This window comes from Amblyraja radiata, chromosome 7 (assembly GCF_010909765.2).
Source record: "Amblyraja radiata isolate CabotCenter1 chromosome 7, sAmbRad1.1.pri, whole genome shotgun sequence".
Lineage (NCBI taxonomy): Eukaryota > Metazoa > Chordata > Chondrichthyes > Rajiformes > Rajidae > Amblyraja > Amblyraja radiata.
In genome coordinates this window covers 1312849-1336613 of record NC_045962.1, presented here as the reverse complement: position 1 = coordinate 1336613, position 23765 = coordinate 1312849, and the positions used below count along the sequence as shown (strand labels likewise).

The window sequence follows — 23765 nt, the reverse complement described above, 5'->3', positions numbered from 1 at the left end:
GAACTTTGTGCATAGGAAACCCTCAATGTAGTATTTACTATCAAGGCTGCCTTCACAATATTTTGAATGTTATAAATATCTCTTTTACAAAGAGGTTATAGAGTCATAGAGTGATGCAGTGTGGAAACAGACCTTTCAGCCCAACTTGCCCACACTGACCAACAATGTCCCAGCTACACTAGTTCCACTCCACATTTAGCTGGTAGATGCATAGAGATTTTCCGCTGCTGCAGGAGTTTTTGGCCCTGGGAAGGGTTGTTTGGGTTACAAGTCACGTGGCATTGTCAAAAGTGACACCAAAACACTACATGTATTGTTTTGCATTAGTCGAAACAGGATGGACCACGTGAAGGTTGCAATCTCCTATATCACCCCTCCCAGCATCAAAAGAAGGGAGAGGATGTTGAAAGATTGGTGCACCATCCAGGCTAACCCTGATCTTCCCCTCCATGCTGACTTGTACAATCTGCCCAACATGCGCCTGAAGTCCTGCAAACCCTTCTGGTCTTCCGTTAAATCCCTGGAAGACTTTGAGTCTGAGACTGAGTGGCACAGAGCCTGGAAAGATGCCGACACCAACAACGGAGAGGTCATCACAGACCCCACACTGAAACCACCGGGTTTTGACCTCCATCACAAGCAATGGCTAATCCTGAACAGAATCCGCACCCTCCATGCAAGAACAGCCCATCACCTGCACAAGTGGGGGATGACAGACAGCCCTGCTTGCGACTGTGGACATCCAGACCAGACTATCCCACACATCGTGAATGACTGCCCACTGAGGCTTTTCCCTGGGGGCATCAAAGCCTTCCACCCTGTAACTGATGCTGTCCTGGCCTGGATGTCTACCCTTGATTTACAACTTTAGGCTGTGCACGCCATATACGCAAGAAGAAGAAGACTACACTTGCCTGCGCTTGGTCCTTATCCCTCCAAACATGTGCTATCCATGTACCTTTCTAACTGTTTCTTAAATTATGGGATAGTCCCAGCCTCAACTACCACCTCTGGCAGCTTGCTCCATACACCCACCACCCTTTCTGTGAAAAAGTTACCCCTTGGATTCCTATTAAATCACTTCGCCTTCACCTTGAACCTATTGTATGTCCTCTGGTCCTCGATTCCCCAACTCTGGGCAAGAGACTTTGTGCATCTACCCGATCTATTCCTCTCATGATTTTGTAAACCTCTATAAGATCACCCTTCATCCTGCTGCGCTCCAATGAATAGAGACCCAGCCTCCTCAACCTCTCCCTTTAGTCACGATGGCGCAGCGGTTGAGTTGCGAATGCAGCGCCAGAGAACCGGGTTCGATCCCGACTACGGGTGCTGTCTGTACGGCGTTTGTACGTTCTCTCTGTGACATGCGTGGGTTTCCTCCCACACTCCAAAGACATACAGGTTTGTCAGTTAATTGGCTCGGTAAATGTAAAAATTGTTCCAAGTGGGTATAGAAGTTGGGAGGTCATGTTGCAGTTGTATAAGGATAGTGTTAATATGCGGGGATCATGGTTCGGCACCGACCTGGTGGGTCGAAGGCCCTATTTCCACGCTGTATCTCTAAAACTAAAAAACGAAAACATCCTCGTAAACCTTTTCTGAATCCTTTCAAGCTTAACAATGTCTTTCCTATAACATGGTGCCCAAACTCAACGCAATATCCTAAATGCGATCTCACCAATGTCTTATACAACTGCAACATGACCTCCCAACTTCTATACAATTACTCTGACCGATGGCCAAAATGCCAAAAGCCTTTTTGACCACCTTATCTACCTGCGACTGGACATTCAAGGAATCATGCACCTGTACTCCTAGATCCCTCTGCTCTACAACACTCCCCAGAGGCTTTCATTTACTGTGTAGGTCCTGCCCTTGTTCGACGTCCAAAAATGCAACGCCTCACACTCCTGTGTTAAATTCCATCAACCATCAACCAACCAAATAGCAGATATAAAGAGGACTGTGCAAGCTATCATCTTATCCTTTTGTATATGTACATATGTTATTTACCTTCAGCTTGCTCTTGTCCTGTTTCTGTAAGTGTCCTGACAAATGGTACAATACAGCACGGCTCCTTCTTCTGTTAGCGTTGAACCCTGGTGGCCTCGTGTTTCTGTCGATTTCCAAGTTATCTGCAGGGAATATGATGCAAAAAATGAGTGAAAGACAAGTGCAAGTACAGTAGCTGGAAACAAAGGGGAAGCCTCCATTGTGTCCGGAAACGTGGCCGACGGGCAGGACTTCAGGTCAGAATGAAGCGCAGGGGCCTTCGGCCCCCTCTCCCTACTATCCTACTGGCTAATGTACAGTCCCTTGAAAACAAAGTGGAGGACTTAAGGGCAAGACTGCTTTATCAAAGGGAGCTGAGGGAATGCTCTGTGTTCTGTTTCACAGAGACATGGCTCACCCCCAGCTCCCCAGACTCAGCGGTCCAGCCTGAAGGGTTCTCCATCCACCGCATGGACCGTACCCTGGCATCTGGGAAAGGGAGAGGAGGGGGCGTCTGCCTCATGGTCAACTCTGCGTGGTGTTCAGACGTGGCAGTCCTGTCCAACTCCTGCTCTCCACATCTCGAACATCTGGCGGTGAAGTGCCGTCCCTTCTACCTCCCAAGAGAATTCACATCCGTTATCCTGACCGCGGTCTACACCCCACCCCAGGCAGACGTCCGTCTGGCACTGGAGGAGCTGCAGGCCGTGGTCAACAAACACCAGACGTCTTACCCCGAGGCATTTACCACCATTGCTGGGGACTTCAATAAGGCGAACCTCAAGAAATCACTCCCCAACTTCCACCAACATGTCTCCTGCTGCACCAGAGGACCTAACACCCTCGACCACTGCTACACCACCATCAAGAATGCCTATCGTTCTATCCCTCGCCCTCACTTCGGTAAGTCCGACCATACCGCGGTGCTGCTTCTTCCTGCCTACAGGCAGCAATTGAAGAGCGCACCCCCAGAAGTGAGGACAGCACAGAGCTGGTCAGGGGGGGCAGAAGAACAACTCCAAGACTGTTTGGAGTCTGTAGACTGGGCAATGTTCAAGGACTCGGCAACGGACTTGAACGAATACGCCACAGTCGTTACAGACTTCATAAAGAAATGTGTGGTGGACTGCATCCCTACAAAACCTTCCGAGTGTTTCCCAATCAGAAACCTTGGATGAACTTTGAGATCCGCACTCTCCTGAAGTCCAGACACAGAGCATTCACCTCCAATGATACAGTGGCCTACATGAAGACCAGATACGACCTTGGTAAGGCCATCAAAAAGGCCAAAAGGGACTTCTGCTCCAAACTGGAGGACGAGACAGATGTTCGGCAGCTGTGGCAGAGTCTGAATGCAATCACCTCCTACAAGGCGAAACCAGGAGGCAGCTCGAATGTCGGTGAAACATCACTCCCTGACGAGCTCAATGCGTTTTACGCACGCTTTGACAGGGAGAATACTGATGTGCCTTCCCGATCCCCCATTCGCTGTGATGGCATTTCAGTCTCAGTCACAGAGGCCGATGTCAGGAAATCGTTCAGAGGGGTGAACCCTCGAAAAGCACCTGGTCCTGATGGTATACCCGGTCGTGTTCTAAAAACCTGTGCGGACCAACTGGCGGGAGTTTTTACGGACATTTTCAGCCTCTCACTGCTGAGGTCTGAGGTCCCCACCTGCTTTAAAAGGGCATCAATTATACCAGTGCCCAAGAAGAGTAAGGTGACGTGCCTCAATGACTATCGACCAGTGGCACTAACGCCGGTGGTGATGAAGTGCTTTGAGAGGTTGAACATGGAGCAAATCAACTCCTACCTCGACAAAAACCTGGACCCACTGCAGTTCGCGTACCGCCACAACAGGTCAACGGTGGATGCGATCTCGCTGGCCCTCCACTCCGCACTGGACCACTTGGACAACAAAAACTCATATGTCAGGCTGTTATTCATTGATTACAGCTCGGCATTTAGGCAAGGCAAGGCAAGGCAACTTTATTTATATAGCACATTTCATACACGAGGCAAACTCAAAGTGCTTCACATAAAAACATGTCATACAATAAATGAAATAATAAAATGAAATAAAATAGAAGAACTAAAAGAAAAGAAAAGCAAAATTAAAAATGCATTATAAAAAGTGCAAAAGTTAAAAGTGCAATGTAGTTAAGATTTAGCTGAAAGCTAAAGTAAACATAAAAGTTTTCAGTCTTGTTTTAAAAGTGGTCAAAGTTGAGGCAAGTCTTAAATCTTCAGGAAGTTTATTCCAGCTATTTGTTGCATAGTAACTAAATCCTGCTTTCCCATGTTTTGTATTTACTCTGGGAATCACTAGCAGATTGGTTTCAGAAGATCTTAGCGGTCTAGAAGGCTTATATAGTGGAAGCATGTCAGTGATATACTTTGGCCCTAAACCATGTAGTGATTTATAGGTGAGCAGCAGGATTTTAAAATCAATTCTCTGACATACAGGGAGCCAATGTAAGGATTTAAGAATTGGTATAATATGCTCAAATTTTTTGGTCTTTGTTAGAACTCTAGCAACAGCGTTCTGAACAAGCTGTAGCTGCCTGACAGTTTTTTTTGGAAGACCTGCAAGGAGACCGTTGCAATAATCTAGCCTACTATTAATAAAGGCATGTACAAGTTTTTCTAAATCTTGAGCTGACATGAGTCCTCTTAATCTTGCTATGTTTTTGAGGTGGTAGTAGGCCGATTTTGTTACTGATTTGATGTGACTGTCGAAATTTAAATCTGAATCCATAATGACCCCAAGATTTCTGGCTTTGTTTGAAGTTTTCAGGGACAGAGAGTGAAGGTGTTGGGTTACTTTAAGCCTTTCTTTTTTAGCACCAAAAACAATTATCTCCGTTTTGTCCTTATTTAGTTGGAGAAAATTTTGGCACATCCAGTCTTTGACTTGCTCAATGCACTGGCACAACAGATCTATGGGGCGATAATCATTTGGTGATAGCGCTACATAGATTTGAGTGTCATCGGCATAGCAGTGGTGGTCAATATTATTATATCGCATGATTTGCCCTAGTGGGAGCATGTAGATGTTGAATAAAGAGGGCCCTAAGATCGAACCTTGCGGTACTCCACACGTCACGTTGGTTGGTTCTGATACAAAGTCGCCAATGGAAACAAAATAGTTCCTATCTTGTAAATATGACCTGAACCAACTTAAGACTGTGCCTGAGAGCCCCACCCATTTTTCCAACCTGTCCAAACGTATTTAGTGATCAACAGTGTCGAATGCAGCACTGAGATCTAATAGCATTAATATTGAAACTTTGCCAGAGTCTGTGTTAAGACGGATGTCGTTTACAACTTTAATAAGAGCGGTCTCGGTGCTATGAAGAGGTCAAAATCCTGACTGGAAGTTGTCGTAGCAGCCAGTTGAAGCCAGGAATTGATTAAGTTGCTGGAGGACAACTTTCTCAATGATTTTACTTATGAAAGATAGGTTTGAAATTGGTCTATAGTTGTTAATAATAGAGGCATCTAGGCTCCGCTTTTTAAAAAGAGGTTTAATAACTGCAGTTTTAAAGGCTTTTGGGAAATTGCCTGATTGAAGAGAGCTGTTAACTATTTGCAGTATGTCTATTGCTAGGCAGTCAAAAACATTCTTAAAGAAGTTGGTAGGTAAAGCATCAAGGCAGCAGGTGGATGGCCTTAGTTGTGTCACCGTTTCCACAAGAGTTTTAGAGTCTATGACATTAAAGCATGTCATCATTGCCACGTTACCTTTGCCTAAACAGGGTGGTGATCCAACATTTTTGTTTGAAGCGGTGATATTGATGGCACGTCTGATGCCTTCAATTTTATCTGTATAGAATAATGCAAACTCATTGCATTTCTGCGTGGAATGGAGTTCAGGTGGTAATTGTGTTGGGGGGTTGGTCAGTCTGTCAACAGTTGCAAATAGGGTTTTTGCCTTATTAGTGTTGTTGTTAATGATATTGGAGAAAAATGTTTCTCTAGCACTTTTTAAGTCTAAATTGTAGGCACGGAGGCTCTCTTTATAGATGTCATGGTGAATATGAAGTTTTGTTTTCCGCCAGATGCGCTCAGCATTCCGGCATTCTCTTTTCTGGGCTGTTACAAAAGCAGCTTTTCTCCAGGGTGCCTTTTGCTTACCAGAAATCGTTTTAACCGTAACAGGTGCAATGACATCTATAACTTTCACAATTTTGGAGTTAAAGTTATCTACAAGATCATCAGCAGAACATGGCTTTAGAGGTGGTAAGAGGGAGATGGCATTTTTAAAGAGTACATTAGAATGTTCATTTATATACCGTTTTTTGACAGTATTTGATTTTGTCTGTATGTTGGAAATAAAAGATATATTAAAGAAAACACAGAAGTGGTCAGACAATGAAGGATCAGTCACGAAAATATCAGAAACAATGAGACCCTTTGTGATAATCAAGTCCAGGGTGTGCCCATTACAATGAGTAGCCTCTTTCACATGTTGAGACAGGTCAAATGTGTCTAAAATAGTTTAAAATTCTTTTGCACCCTTGTCATTCAAATCATCAGTATGAAAATTAAAATCACCAGTTATAACTAGACAGTCAAAGTCAGTGGAGATGCTAGACAATAATTCTGTAAAGTCATCGAAAAAATTAGCATAATATTTAGGAGGCCTGTAAATAATTAATAGGAGAACTCTGGGGGAACATTTCAATACAACACAAAGGTATTCGAATGATGGAAAATCACCAAGTGACATCTGTTTCCCCTGAAATACATTTTTAAATATAGCAGCAACCCCTCCACCTCTTTTTCCAGATCTACATACATCAAAAAAGTTATAGTTTGGAGGAGCTGTCTCGATCAGAATGGTTGCACTGTTATTTTGTTCTAGCCATGTTTCAGTTAAAAACATAAAATCCAGTTTAGAGGTGGTAATAAAATCGTTGACTAAAAAATTTAATTCAATCATCCCCTCCACACTGGTTAGCAAACTCGCAGAACTGGGTCTCTGCGCATCCCTCTGCAACTGGATCCTCGACTTCCTCAGTCACAGACCACAGTCTGTTCGTATTGGTGGAAATGTGTCAGCCTCGATAACAATCAGCACGGGAGCACCTCAAGGCTGCGTGCTCAGCCCCCTGCTGTACTCACTCTATACCCATGACTGCGTAGCGAACCACAGTGCGAACTCCATCATCAAGCTCGCTGACGACACCACTATTGTGGGGCGTATCACTGATGGGGATGAGTCAGAGTACAGAAGAGAGATCGAGCAACTGTCCATATGGTGCCAGCGCAATAACCTGGCCCTCAACACCAGCAAAACCAAGGAACTGATTGTGGACTTTGGAAGGAGTAGGAGGGGGACCCACAGCCCCATTTATATCAACGGGTCGATGGTTGAAAGGGTCAAGAACTTCAAATTCCTGGGCGTGCACATCTCTGAAGATCTTTTCTGGTCCGAGAACACTAACGCAATTATCCAAAAAGCTCATAAGCTCCTCTACTTCCTGAGAAGATTACGGAGAGTCGGATTGTCAAGGAAGACTCTCTCTAACTTCTACTGGTGCACAGTCGAGAGCATGCTGACTGGTTGCATCATGGCTTGGTTTGGCAATTTGAGCGCCCTGGAGAGGAAAAGACTACAAAAAGTAGTAAACACTGCCCAGTCCAACATCGGCTCTGACCTTCCTTCCATCGAGGGGATTTATCGCAGTCGCAGCCTAAAAAGGCTGGCAGTATCATCAAAGACCCACACCATCCTTGTTATATGGGATGTAATGTTAAAATTGTACAAGGCATTGGTGAGGCCAATTCTGGAGTATGGTGTACAATTTTGGTCGCCTAATTATAGGAAGGATGTCAACAAAATAGAGAGAGTACAGAGGAGATTTACTAGAATGTTGCCTGGGTTTCAGCAACTAAGTTACAGAGAAAGGTTGAACAAGTTAGGGCTTTATTCTTTGGAGCGCAGAAGGTTAAGGGGGGACTTGATAGAGGTTTTTAAAATGATGAGATGGATAGACAGAGTTGACGTGGAAAAGCTTTTCCCACTGAGAGTAGGGAAGATTCAAACAAGGGGACATGACTTGAGAATTAAGGGACTGAAGTTTAGGGGTAACATGAGGGGGAACTTCTTTACTCAGAGAGTGGTAGCTGTGTGGAATGAGCTTCCAGTGAAGGTGGTGGAGGCAGGTTCGTTTTTATCATTTAAAAATAAATTGGATAGTTATATGGATGGGAAAGGAATGGAGGGTTATGGTCTGAGCGCAGGTATATGGGACTAGGGGAGATTATGTGTTCGGCACGGACTAGAGGGGTCGAGATGGCCTGTTTCCGTGCTGTAATTGTTATATGGTTATATTATATCCTGGCCACACACTCATCTCCCTGCTACCTTCAGGTAGAAGGTACAGGAGCCTGAAGCCTGCAACAACCAGGTTCATGAATAGCTACTTCCCCTCAACCATCAGGCTATTAAACCTGGCTCGGACAAAACTCTGATTATTAATAATCACTTTCTGTTATTTGCACTTTACCAGTTTATTTATTCATGTGTAATATATTTATATCATGGTATATGGACACATTTATCTGTTTTGTAGTAAATGCCTACTATTTTTTTTCTGTGTGCTTAAGCAGAGCAAGAATTTCATTGTCCTATACAGGGACACATGACAATAAACTCACTTGAACTTGAACTTGTATTTCTTAATACATGAGTTCAAGTAGCCAGCTTGACCCGCCATTCGCACCTTCATTAACATTACCTTTGTGCCCGGTTGTGAGCAGAGTTGCTCACACTCTCTCCTTGTGCAAGTAAAATAAACCCAATTAATTTCCAATAATTGTTGAAAATGTGTGTCCCCCAGGGACTTTCACAGTCAATCATTTTGACATTTTTGGCAACTCTTTTAGCCTGGAGGTGTAATGTCAAAGTTCTTCTGTGGGTAGAGTTTGCTGGATCTTACCCTTGAGGTTGGAGCCAGCTTTACCAAGGGTCCATTTGAGTTAAGTGTGGATCTAGGTGGTAGGACAGTGGTGAGTGTAGATGGTTGGCTACTCCCGGGTAGAGCTTGACCGGGTAATTATGGCGCAATTATAACAAAATAAAAATCACGAAATAAAAATCATTTGGAGCACGTGCAATATTGGATTGCATAGTCATTGTTTCCTACAGCAAGAATAATTTGTAAATTCTGCAAACTCTCAAGACATGGGCACAGCTGCCTTATTTAGGCGACTCTTTAGGTGGCTGCCAGGGACTTGTTTTAATGGAATTCACCTATGACACCAGACGACAACCTACGACAACCTATGACAACACCTACGACAACCTACGATTGTCGCCATTGTCGCCGAAAACTTCTCAACATGTTGAAAATTTTGCGGCAGTCGCCTGCGGTCGCACAAAACATCGCCTAAGTGGGACAGGCCCATTACAGCGCTTGCAACACCGGAGGAACGGGTTCGATCCCGACTACAGGTGCAGTCTAAGCATTTAGGCGCCTCTGCATTTTACAAATATTTGCAAGCAGCAAGCAATTCCTGCAGTTCTTGCTGACTATGAGATTACATTTTGCACAATCTTTTCTGACCTAAACTCGATGTGAGCACTTTCTTCAACATTTCCAATCATTTCACACTCAAGCTTCTGATATCTTTAAGTATAAAACATAATGAGGATTTAAGCCAGCCCCTCCTGAAATAACATTGCACCATGTTAACTTCTGATCCGAGACCATGTCCCTAAGATCCAAGGTTGATTAATTCTCATTAAGATCTTTTGGTTCATTCTCCTGAGTAAACCATCTTTTGTTGAGGTGGATTACAACAAAGCTCTAATCACAATTTTTTGCTTAAATAAACGATTGGTCTTGACTGCATTGAAATGATATTGTTTAATTTATTTGTGTGCATGTGTTTTTCATAGATCAGCGACTAGGTACCTGTAAATCATATTACCTGTATTATCTATTACCTGATGTTATAAATCAGAATTTCATTGTTAATAAATAACACAGAAACAGACCAGGGCACAACAAACTACATGCCCCAACAAGGCATAAAATGTGGATACCCCAGCAGAACTAACTGACGGTAAAAAGATAACATTCACAGGACAACACCTTACTACAGATGGACATAAAAAGCTAGAGTAACTCAGCATGTCAGACAGCATCTATGGGAAAAAAGGAACAGGTGATGTTTTGGGTCAAGACCCATCTTCAGAGTGGAGAAGGGTCTGGGTCTCGACCCGAAACCTTCTCTCCAGAGATGCTGCCTGTCCCGCTGAGTTACTCCAGCATTCTGTGTCTATCTTCAGTTTAAACCAGTATCTGCTGTTCCTTCCTAAATATCTCACTACATTTGCCCCTAAAAGTAAAACTGAAGCATCTCAAACGAATATTACAAGATAGATGTTGTACCTTACATTGGCACGTGAGAGGAAGTGCTCTAGAAATGGAAACATAATTGGTTAATCCTGAATACAAACTACGATCCTAATCTTACTGTCAGCATAACACTTATGTTATGCAATTATACTATTACACATTATGCAGCTATAGTTGCAATATTGTGATGTATTACATTATAAATGGCATGTAACAATATCAATTATTTGCAGATAGACACAAAAAGCTGGAGTAACTCAGCGGGACAGGCAGCAACTCTGGAGAGAAGGAATGGGTGATGTTTTGGGTCTACGGTTTAAACCAGCATCTGCAGTTCCTTCCTTCACATCAATTATTTGATATTTATTATTTATTTTTGTTATAATAATTTATACATACACTTCAGCTATTTTAATATCCATAGATGCTCATTGAGTAACACCATTCTTCAGCTCAATTTAATTGGCCCCACTGAATAACAGATGTTTGTCATAGTGTTACATAATCTGTCTTGGTGAATATGAACACCTTTTGGTCTGGTGTATATGGGGTGGTCAGATAAACATTAACATAGCACCTTAGTATTTCCATTTATAATGCATGTTAAACCAGCTTTAAGTGCAAATGCTTTGATGTAGATATAAACAAGGCAGCCAAACTGCACTTAGCAAAGTCCCACAAATAGAGGATATGAGTATTCAGTTGGTATTTCAGGTAACTGTTATTATCCCACTGCCAAACTAACATTATCTTGGCTGGTAATTTATTTTAATAACAAGAAAGTGCTAAATGTTATTTAATATATTGTCCCATAGCTTTGGCAGACAAAAAAATTCTCATGACATGACACATAGAGTTTTCCTAATGTTCTGGGCAACATCCCTGCTACAATGAACACCTGCAAAATCTCACTCCTGTTGTGAAGCATCATCTTCACTAATAACCTTTCTGACATCTCATTAGTTTTGCATCCTGTCAATACAAAAATGTTGCGTAACATAGGGCCGGCACGGTGGTATAGCAGTAGAGTTGCAGCCTAATAGTGATTATGGTGAGTAAGAGTATTAATATGCAGGTATCGCTGGTCGGCGCAAAATCAGTGGGCTGAAGGTCCTGTTTGCGCACTGTATCTTTAAACTAAACTGAAAGATGACAGCCTAGTCTCTACATGAAGCTTCAAAAGTCTGACCAGACCAGACTACTATCATTTAAGGTTTGTTGGAGGAAACTGCAGATGCTGGTTTACACCGAAGATAGATACAAAATGTTGGAGTAACTCAGTGGGACAGGCAGCATCTCTGGAGAGAAGTAATTGGTGACGTTTCGAGTCTTAAGGTTTGTCTTTGAATAAAAGTCATCCATGATGCAAGTATGAATATTCTGACAGAGATCAAAATATTTTCTGAGCAGACCTGAAAAGCCAAAATAAAAACAGAAAGTGTAGAAACACTCAGCAGATCAGGCAGCGTATGTGTACAGAGAAATAGACACAATGTTTCAGGCTCTTCATTCCATTGTCAGAGTGAGGCCAAATGCAAATTGGAGGAACAGCATCTCATATTTTGCTTGGGCAGCTTACAGCCCAGTGGTATGAAAATTGATTTCTCTAACTTCAAGTAATCCTTGCACCCCGTTCAATCCTCCTTTTAGTATTAGTAGCCACATTGCAGCAGAACTCTGTAATGAACTCAATAGGAATTGTGTTATTCTGGACTGGAGCTAACACAATCAGTGACATTAATATGATTCAAGAAAATGTTGCAATTAATCTGGAATGCAAAGGTTTGACAATTAATAATTCCATCTTGTTCTTTTGCGACCAAAAAAAATATTGCATTTCCTTTCACTGCAAATGAGTGAATAAATATTAAAATTCTGAAGAAGGGTTTCAGCCCGAAACGTTGCCTATTTCCTTCGCTCCATAGATGCTGCCTCACCCACGGAGTTTCTCCAGCATTTTTGTCTACCTTAAAGTTCTAATTATCACTTCTGAACATTTTAAATAATTGAACAGCTTAAGCCAGTATTGACTGCTCTTTCCCTACATTTTCTTTCACCGATTACTGTGGTTGTTTACTGAATCAACTCACAATAATGAATATGGAGGCCGATTGGGAGAATGGCAACTTTCACACGAGTTTACTAATTAGTGACTTGCAGAGGGATATTGAATCCCAATTTAATCTAATGCAACCTCCAGTGGAGCCACTGGAGTAGAAATGTCGCAACAACTGTAACTAATAAATGGAAAAAGGACATCTATTCTGTTCTGCAAAGTAGAATTGAAATCCTCTGTGCACTCCTCATAGCCATTAACGTCGACACCTCCAGCAGAATGAGAGCGATTAAAATAAGAAACAGGCATTTATTCTGAGAGGAAGCTGCAAGAACACAGCAGGTCTAGAAGCAGCAGACAAGACAGTAAACAGTGTAGGAAGGAACTGCAGATGCTTGTTTACACCAAAGATAGATGCAAAAAACTGGAGTAACTCAGCGGGTCAGGCAGCATCTCTGGAGAAAAGGAATAGGTGACGTTTCAAGTCAAGATTCTTCTTCAGACAGAGTCAGGGGAAAGAGAAACAAGGGATATTTTGGTGATGTAGAGAGATATAGAACAAATGAATGAAAGATATTCAAAAAAATAATGATGATAAAGGAAACAGGCCATTGTTAGCTGTGGGCTAGGTGAGAATGAGTACAGACAATGAGACTGAACAAGACAACTTTGAAGCTGGTACGACAATGGTGGGGAAGTGATGGAGAGAGGAGGAATGTAAGGGTTACTGGTTACTCATAAACAGGTTATTCTTTCAGGTTAAGACCCAATTCTGGAAAGGGATCTCTCCCTGAAACAGAGGTATGTTTGTCCACATTGACATGTTGCTTCGTTCAGATGATATTGTTTTAAATTATCCTTTTTCAACCATTCTATTCCACCTCTGAATGAATAATGCATAAATGGTATGCATTTATGCATTATTCATGGTACACCAGTCAATGAAAGTAGGCATGCAGGTGCAGCAGGCAGTGAAGAAAGCGAATGGTATGTTAGCATTCATAGCAAAAGGATTTGAGTATAGGAGCAGGGAGGTTCTACTGCAGTTGTACAGGGTATTGGTGAGACCACACCTGGAGTATTGCGTACAGCTTTGGTCTCCAAATCTGAGGAAAGACATTCTTGCCATAGAGGGAGTACAGAGAAGGTTCACCAGACTGATTCCTGGGATGTCAGGACTTTCAAATGAAGAAAGACTGGATAGACTCGGCTTGTACTCGATAAAATTTAGAAGATTTAGGGGGGATCTTATAGAAACTTACAAAATTCTTAAGGGGGACAGGCTAGATGCAGGAAGATTGTTCCCGATGTTGTGGAAGTCCAGGACAAGGGGTCACAGTTTAAGGATAAAGGGGAAATCCTTTAGGACCGAGATGAGAAAAACATTTTTCACACAGAGAGTGGTAAATCTCTGGAACTCACTGCCACAGAGGGTAGTCGAGGCCAGTTCATTGGCTATATTTAAGAGGGAGTTAGATGTGGCCCTTGTGGCTAAAGGGATCAGGGGGTATGGAGAGAAGGCAGGTACAGGATACTGAGTTGGATGATCAGCCATGATCATATTGACTGGCGGTGCAGGCTCGAAGGGCTGAATGGCCTACTCCTGCACCTATTTTCTATGTTTCTATAAATAAATATTTACTGACCTTCCTATTAAAATATTACACCAGTTAAATAAAACAGATGACATATTAATAGCCCTGTCCCACTGTTAGAGTTCATTCCAAGAGCTCTCCCGAGTTTGCCCTGATTCGAACACGAAGATTTACGGTAATGGCCACTCGTCGGTACTCGGGGCTCTCGTGAACATTTTTCAACATGTTGAAAAATCTTCACGAGTCTTCCCGAGCTTACCTGCCGTTAGCGAGTCTTCCCGAGTACCTGTCATTAGCGTCATGAGCAGCCAAGAGACGTCCCCGAGCTCCGACGTACCCGCTACGTTCATTCTCTGTGCTTACCACGAGTTTAAATTTTTTTTAAACTTGAGTGAGCTCTTGGAATGAACTCGTACCATGGTACAGGGCTTTTAGTGTTTAAATTCATATTCTGGATTTTGCTAATGCCAGCCTTCATTGCCCACCCCATAATTTTATATATTGTTTGTGAACAAAGGACCAGGCTCTTTGTTTATTTTTCGGGGAACTCAATTCAAGTGTAGGGAGGTTATGTTTCAGTACTTCACCTGAAGAATTGTCTGCAATATTAGTCTCCACATTTAAGGAATGCATTGGAAGCAGTTCAGAGAATATTTACGCGACTAATGTGTAGGAAGGAACTGCAGAAGCTGGTTTTAACCAAAGATAGACACAAAAAGCTGGAGTAACAGGCAACATCTCTGGTGAGAAGGATATGGGTGACGTTTAGGGTCGAGACCTGGTCCGGTTGGGTCTGAAGAAGTGTCTCGACCAGAAACGCCACCCATTCCTTCTCACCAGAGAAGCTCCCTGTCCCACTGAGTTACTCCAGCATTTTGTGCCTATACTATACTGATATCTGGAATGTCATGACGATCTCATGAGAAAAGACTGGATGACAGAGTTGAACAAAGTTTTTTTCTCTCAGAAAATCCTGAGCGTTTGGAACTCTTATTCTTAAAGGGAATAAATTAGAGTCTTTGAAAAAAATGATAGATTGATAGATATTTAATAAGCAACAAGATAAAAGTTGTTTACAATGGACAGGTGGGAATGCAGAGTTGAGGTTACAACAAGATCTTCCTTAATATTAAATAATAAATCTGGTTAAAGGGTCAACTAGCCCACTTCCTCCTAATTCATCCAGATATTCCTATTTTGTTGTCTTGATATTGGCATGATGAATTATAGCTTAAGATACACTTCCTGTGTATTTATGTCTTTAATTTCTCGAATGCTGATGTTCATAAACTCTTCTCAAATTTTTCTCAGGAAATTAACTTAAAATTGTTATGTTTTCAGAACTTTTTCCATTTTACAAAGTATCGTGTACATGCTGGACAATTTCACAATTAAGTGGCCATTGTAAAAACAGTGGATCAGACAGTTTTGAACAGCCAGCAAAATAATTGCTGTGCACTTTCATTATTTCCATTGCAATTTGGCACCGTAAGCATAATTATTTCTGTAAGAGATTCTGATGAAAGATTTTATGCCTGAAACATTAACTCTGTTTGTCTCTGAGCAAATGCTCTCTATCTTGCCAGCTTTTTATGATTTAATTTCAAATGCATTAATTTACCATTGTTCAGCAAGTTAGAAACATTTAAATATTTAGTTGGTACTCTTCCATTCTATGGGTTGGAGCCATTTATGCTTAAGTTAGTATATTATAGCCATGTCTAGATATTTCTAGATTTTTCTTTTGGTACGCTTGTGGGTGAGATTTCATTATATTAATATCCAGCTTTTCTGTGGATTGTCACCTTGTTGTGGTGGAGAAACTTGTGTGGTCCTGAGATCCTGAGCAAAGATTATAGAGCAGAGCAAGATAGACCACTCCTCCGAAATACAATGGACTGACGTGTAGTACGTAACGGAACGCCACGGCCGCCATTTGTTTATGCCAAACGCAACATCTTTGGTGGCGGGGACAGACTACACAGTTATACAATCTGCTCTAACTTAAGGTCGCAGGGAAAAGCAAAGATACTAGAGGCTCCTCTAGTATCTTTGGGGGAAGAGGACCTTTTCTCCACTCCTGAGTTGATCCAGGACAGTTTCTCGGTCCCCCCGATACCAGATGAAGGCGGCCGGCAGGAGAGCCTCAAGCGTCTGCCCACAGTCGGCACTCTCGAGGCAGCGGGCAATGCTCCTCCAGTATCTTTGGTGTTATCCGTTCCAAAGATTGATCCGTTCTATCATCTTTGGTGTAATCAGTGTTGTAGGGAACAGTGTTTTATACAGCACCGATCACTTCACATATTTAGTTAATATTATTGTAAATGTTATTAATATTATTGTAAATTGATGCTCAATAAAATGGCGTCATGTCATACCCATGTCATACTACGCTTTTTTCGCAGAGTGGCGCATCTTGCTCTGCTCTATAATCTTTGATCCTGAGAGTGATGCCGTCTGGAGCTATGCTCCTGGTAGAAACATAGAAACATAGAAACATAGAAATTAGGTGCAGGAGTAGGCCATTCGGCCCTTCGAGCCTGCACCGCCATTCAATATGATCATGGCTGATCATCCAACTCAGTATCCCGTACCTGCCTTCTCTCCATACCCTCTGATCCCCTTAGCCACAAGGGCCACATCTAACTCCCTCTTAAATATAGCCAATGAACTGGCCTCGACTACCCTCTGTGGCAGGGAGTTCCAGAGATTCACCACTCTCTGTGTGAAAAAAGTTCTTCTCATCTCGGTTTTAAAGGATTTCCCCCTTATCCTTAAGCTGTGACCCCTTGTCCTGGACTTCCCCAACATCGGGAGCAATCTTCCTGCATCTAGCCTGTCCAACCCCTTAAGAATTTTGTAAGTTTCTATAAGATCCCCTCTCAATCTCCTAAATTCTAGAGAGTATAAACCAAGTCTATCCAGTCTTTCTTCATAAGACAGTCCTGACATCCCAGGAATCAGTCTGGTGAACCGTCTCTGCACTCCCTCTATGGCAATAATGTCCTTCATCAGATTTGGAGACCAAAACTGTACGCAATACTCCAGGTGTGGTCTCACCAAGACCCAGTACAACTGCAGTAGAACCTCCCTGCTCCTATACTCAAATCCTTTTGCTATGAAAGCTAACATACCATTCGCTTTCTTCACTGCCTGCTGCACCTGCATGCCCACTTTCAATGACTGGTTAGGGCCGTAAGATCGAGGGGGAGGTCTCTGACAAAGAGCAATCCAACCAAGACCTCAACGGTGGAACAGGCAGAGGACGATGGCTGACCTTAGTGGAGCGTCACAACGGCTGGGAAGGCGGATGAAGTCTGCAGCAGAAAAAGGTTATTTGGTCGTCTTGGACTCCATGCCACTGGATCCTGGCCCAGATCTGTCAAGGACCGTGGAGTGGCTGTCTCTGCACCAGTCTCCCCACGTTAAAGTCACGCACAGGCATCCTCCATATAGGGAATAGCACCCTGGAGACACCCATGTTCAGCCATAATCGTAGGGGGCTTAAGAATATACAGCTAAGTGAAATATTTAGTCTTGTGAAGAGAGATCACGTGACGCCAGGTGGTCTAATGTGTAACACAAAATAGTTTTGTTTAGTTTAGTTTCACCTGTACCAAGATACAGTGAAAAGCGTGTTGCGTGCTAACCAGTCAGCAGAAAGACAATACATGATTACAATCGAGCCATTTACACTGTACAGATACATGATAAGTGAATAACATTTAGTGCAAGGTAAAGCCAGCAAAGTCCGATCAAGGAAAGTCCAAGGGTCACCAAAGGGCGATACTAGTTCAGCATGAGGGTTAGGGGGTTATAAGGTGCAGGTAAAGGCAATCTCAGAGCAAAGGAAGACATTTTAGCACTAGATTGAAAGGATTGGAGATAATGAATGACTTTGCATATATAAAGAGAGGGGTTGCCAAGTCTAGAATCACTGAATGAAGTGTAAGGCTAGGATAGTAGGATAACACACAAAAGCAAAGTCATGTCAGTCACTGATAACTTAATACAACTTCTCGAATGTCGGTGAAACATCACTCCCTGACGAGCTCAATGCGTTTTACGCACGCTTTGACAGGGAGAATACTGATGTGCCTTCCCGATCCCCCATTCGCTGTGATGGCATTTCAGTCTCAGTCACAGAGGCCGATGTCAGGAAATCCTTCAGAGGGGTGAACCCCCGAAAAGCACCTGGTCCTGATGGTATACCCGGCCGTGTTCTAAAAACCTGTACGGATCAAGTGGCGGGTGTTTTTACGGACATTTTCAACCTCTCACTTCTGAGGTCTGAGGTCCCCACCTGCTTTAAAAGGGCATCAATTATACCGGTGCCCAAGAAGAGTAAGGTGACGTGCCTCAATGACTATCGACCAGTGGCACTAACGCCGGTGGTGATGAAGTGCTTTGAGAGGCTGATCATGGAGCAAATCAACTCCTACCTCGACAAAAACCTGGACCCACTGCAGTTCGCTTACCGCCACAACAGATCAATGGTGGATGCGATCTCGCTGGCCCTCCACTCCGCACTGGACCACTTGGACAACAAAAACTCATATGTCAGGCTGTTATTCATCGATTACAGCTCGGCATTCAACACAATCATCCCCTCCAAACTGGTTACCAAACTCGCAGAACTGGGTCTCTGCACATCCCTCTGCAACTGGATCCTCGACTTCCTCATCCACAGACCACAGTCTGTTCGTATTGGTGGAAATATGTCAGCCTCGATAACAATCAGCACGGGAGCACCTCAAGGCTGTGTGCTCAGCCCCCTGCTGTACTCACTCTATACTCATGACTGCGTAGCCAACCACAGTGCGAACTCCATCATCAAGTCCGCTGACGACACCACTATTGTGGGGCGTATCACTGATGGGGATGTCAGAATATAGAAGGGAGATCGAGCAACTGTCCATATGGTGCCAGCGCAATAACCTGGCCCTCAACACCAGCAAAACCATGGAACTGATGGTGGACTTTGGAAGGAGTAGGAGGGGGACCCACAGCCCCATTTATATCAACGGGTCGATGGTTGAAAGGGTCAAGAACTTCAAATTCCTGGGCGTGCACATCTCTGAAGATCTTTCCTGGTCCGAGAACACTAACGCAATTATCAAAAAAGCTCATCAGCGCCTCTACTTCCTGAGAAGATTACGGAGAGTCGGTTTGTCAAGGAAGACTCTCTCTAACTTCTACAGGTGCACAGTAGAAAGCATGCTGACCGGTTGCATCATGGCTTGGTTCGGCAATTTGAGCGCCCTGGAGAGGAAAAGACTACAAAAAGCAGCAAACACTGTCCAGTCCATCATCGGCTCTGACCTTCCTTCCATCGAGGGGATTTATCGCAGTCGCTGCCTCAAAAAGGCTGGCAGTATCATCAAAGACCCACACCATCCTGGCCACACACTCATCTCCCTGCTACCTTCAGGTAGAAGGTACAGGAGCCTGAAGACTGCAACAACCAGGTTCAGGAATAGCTACTTCCCCACAGCCATCAGGCTATTAAACCTGGCTCGGACAAAACTCTGATTATTAATAACCACTTTCTGCTATTTGCACTTTATCAGTTTATTTATTCATGTGTGTATATATTTATATCATGGTATATGGACACATTTATCTGTTTTGTAGTAAATGCCTACTATTTTCTGTGTGCTTAAGCAAAGCAAGAATTTCATTGTCCTATACAGGGACACATGACAATAAACTCACTTGACTTGACATGAGTCCTGGAAGTGAAAATATAGGAATTAAACTAAAAGGGTGATTTATTTTGCAAACTTAAGGTCAAATTTAACTGGGCTTTATTAAGCTCTAATAGATAACAAATGTAATGAATTCCACAAATAAAAAACATGAAAGCTTCATTGGTGGAAACTCATCAATTTCATATAGAACCAAAACTGCTGATTATTGCAGCAGTTTATTTTTGTGAAATGATATTTTGGTCACTTCTATTCAGACAAAGTTACAAAGTTTTGTTTGTGAAGCCAATATTGTTGTGATGCTGGCAACATGCAGTTGCACACAACAAGGTTTCACCAGCAGTGATACTGAAGCTGCAACAATTTGCCTGTAGTGATGTTGATCGCACAATTACCCTTCGCAAGGATCCCCATTGTCTTATTTAAACCAGCATCCAAGAGAGCAGATGGGTCTGGGTTTGAATGACATTACCTGCCCTGAAAGACATTGCCTGTGGCACTGTGGCACTCAATCAATCCTGCACTGGAGAGTTCACCATGAGCTTTGGTAATACATACAACATAGTGAAGTACAGCATAGAAACAGGCTGCGTAGGAAGGAACTGCAGTGAACTTACACTGAAGATAGACACAGAATGCTGGAGAAACTCCGTGGGACAGGCTGCATCTCTGGATAGAATGGGTGACGTTTTGGGTCGAGACCCTTCTTCAGACAATGTGGGGAGGGGACAAGGTCCAGGACAGATAGGTCAGTGTGGGAATGGGAGAGGGAGTTTAAGTGTTTAGCAACCGGGAGATCAGGCAGGTTTAGATGTACTGATCAGAAGTTTTCAGCGAAATGATCGCCAAGCCTGAGCTTGGTCTCGCTGATGTACGGAAATCCTCACCTGGAACAGTGGATACAGTAGATGAGGTTGGAGGAGGTGCAAAGGAACAGACTCGTTGACCCACAATGTGTGTGCCGAACATAATGCCAAACTAATACTAATCTCATCTGTTTACTCATGATCCATACCCCTTCAATCCCAGCCTGCCCATGTGCCTAGCTAACAGCTTCTTAAACGCCACTTTCATATCGGCATCCACCATCATCCCTGGCAGTGTGTTCCATGCATCCAACAATCTATTTGCTCCACAAATCTCCTTTAAACTTTGCCTCAATCATCTTAAATATTGGCCATCTAGTATTTGACATTTCCACCCTGGGGACAAGGTTATGACTGTCTTCAACCATCTGTGCCTGACATAATCTCATGCACTTCCATCAGGTTTCCCCTCAGCCTCCGGCATATTAGATAAACCAATCCAAGTTTGCCCAACCTCTCCCTGTAGCAAGTCCCCACTAATCCAGGCAACAAGCTGGTAACCCCCTTCTGCAACCTTCTTAAATCCTTCGCATCCTTCCTGTAATGGGGTGACCAGAACTGCACACAATACTCAAATTGATTCTGAATATTAGAGATTATCTGGTTAAAATTGCAACAGGCACACAAATCTTGTTTACCGCAGTGCCTGAAAAAATCAAACTGGAAAAATATATCAAGTAAAATATCAGAATAAAACGATTCCTTTTCCAGCTGAGTTCAACAAACACAATACAGATGGTATCAGGAAGATAATACTCATCAAACAAAATTAATTTTATCTAATGAGGATGTTTCCAGGACCAGAGGGTGTGAGCTGTAGGGAAAGGTTGAGAAGGCTGGGACTCTTTTCCCTAGAGCGCAGGAGGATGAAGGGTGATCTTAGATCATGATTATAAATCAGGATTATAAGATCATGAGAGGAATAGATCGGGTAGATGCACAGAGTCTCTTGCCCAGAGTAGGGGAATCGAGGACCAGAGGACATAGGTTTAAGGTGAAGGGGAAAAGATTCAATAGGAATCTGATGGGTAACCTTTTTCATACAAAGGGTGGTGGGTGTATGAAACATGCTGTCAGAGGAGGTAGTTGAGGCAGGGACTTGCCCAACATTTAAGAAACAGATAGACAGGTAAATGGATAGGACACGTTTGGAGGGATATGGACCAAACGTGGTCAGGTGGGACTAGTGTAACTTGGAGATGTTGGCCGGTGTGGGCAAATTGGGCTGAAAGGCCTGTTTCTACACTGTATCACTCTGTGAATTTATAATTTACATTTTAGCATTTTCTATTGCATACATAATAAAATGTGTTCATTTACAACACATTTCACCCTCCTAATAAATACCAGATTTCTTCCCCATAAAAGCAAGCAGGGGACCAGGGGTCAAATGAGATGGAGGAACTGAGTGAAACCCAGGTTAGTCGGGAAGTGGTGTTAGGTAAATTGAATGGATTAAAGGCCGATAAATCCCCAGGGCCAGATAAGTTGCATCCCAAAGTACTTAAGGAAGTAGCCCCAGAAATAGTGGATGCATTAGTAATAATTTTTCAAAACTCTTTAGATTCTGGAGTAGTTCCTGAGGATTGGAGGGTAGCTAATGTAACCCCACTTTTTAAAAAGGGAGGGAGAGAGAAAACAGGGAATTACAGACCAGTTAGTCTAACATCGGTAGTGGGGAAACTGCTAGAGTCAGTTATTAAAGATGGGATAGCAGCACATTTGGAAAATGGTTAATTCATTGGACAAAGTCAGCATGTTATTTATCAAAGGTAAATCATGTCTGATGAATCTTATAGAATTTTTCGAGGATGTAACTAGTAGAGTGGATAAGGGAGAACCAGTGGATGTGTTATATCTAGACTTTCAGAAGGCTTTCGACAAGGTCCCACATAAGAGATTAGTATGCAAACTTAAAGCACATGGTATTGGGGGTTCAGTGTTGATGTGGATAGAGAACTGGCTGGCAGACGGGAAGCAAAGAGGTGTTAGGTAAACTGAATGGATTAAAGGCCGATAAATCCCCAGGGCCAGATGTTGCATCCCAGAGTACATAAGGAAGTAGCCCCATAAAGAGGTAAACTGGTCCTTTTCACAATGGCAGGCAGTGACTAGTGGGGTACCGCAAGGCTCAGTGCTGGGACCCCAGCTATTTACAATATATATTAATGATCTGGATGAGGGAATTGAATGCAACATCTCCAAGTTTGCGGATGACACGAAGCTGGGGGGCAGTGTTAGCTGTGAGGAGGATGCTAGGAGGCTGCAAGTTGACTTGGATAGGTTGGGTGAGTGGGCAAATGCATGGCAGATGCAGTGTAATGTGGATAGATGTGAGGTTATCCACTTTGGTGGCAAAAACAGGAAAGTAGACTATTATCTGAATGGTGGCCGATTAGGAAAAGGGGAGATGCAACGAGACCTGGGTGTCATGGTACACCAGTCATTGAAAGTAGGCATGCAGGTGCAGCAAGCAGTGAAGAAAACGAATGGTATGTTAGCATTCATAGCAAAAGGATTTGACTATAAGAGCAGGTAGGTTCTATTGAGGTTGTACAGGGTCTTGGTGAGACCACACCTGCGTACAGTTTTGGTTTCCTAATCTGAGGAAAGACATTCTTGCCATTGAGGGAGTACAGAGAAGGTTCACCAGACTGATTCCTGGGATGGCAGGACTTTCATATGAAGAAAGACTGGATAGACTCAGCTTGTACTCACTAGAATTTAGAAGATTGAGGGGGGATCTTATAGAAACTTACAAAATTCTTAAGGGGTTGGACAGGGTAGATGCAGGAAGATTATTCCCGATGTTGGGGAAGTCCAGAACAAGGGGTCACAGTTTTAGGATAAGGGGGAATTCTTTTAGGACTGAGATGAGAAAATCATTTTTTACACAGAGAGTGGTGAATCTGTGGAATTCTCTGCCACAGAAGGTAGTTGAGGCCAGTTCATTGGCTATATTTAAGAGGGAGTTAGATGTGGCCCTTGTGGCTTAAGAGATCAAGGGGTATGGAGAGAAGGCAGGTACAGGATACTGAGTTGGATGATCAGCCATGATCATATTGAATGGCGGTGCAGGCTCGAAGGGCCGAATGGCCTACTCCTGCACCTATTTTCTATGTTTCTATGTCTAACATACTAAGTACCAAACTGTCCGGCACCTCAGGGCACAA

General features: G+C 43.1%; 1 protein-coding gene across 1 annotated transcript in view; it reads right to left on the bottom strand.

Annotated features, from left to right (window-relative positions):
* The window catches only part of LOC116975666 (potassium voltage-gated channel subfamily H member 8-like), an 851239-nt gene that overhangs the window by 380799 nt on the left and 446675 nt on the right, over nucleotides 1-23765 (bottom strand). Inside the window, exon 4 of the mRNA XM_033024992.1 lies at nucleotides 2017-2138. Within this exon, the coding sequence (XP_032880883.1) occupies nucleotides 2017-2138 (122 nt within the window). The remainder of the gene's footprint in view (nucleotides 1-2016; nucleotides 2139-23765) is intronic.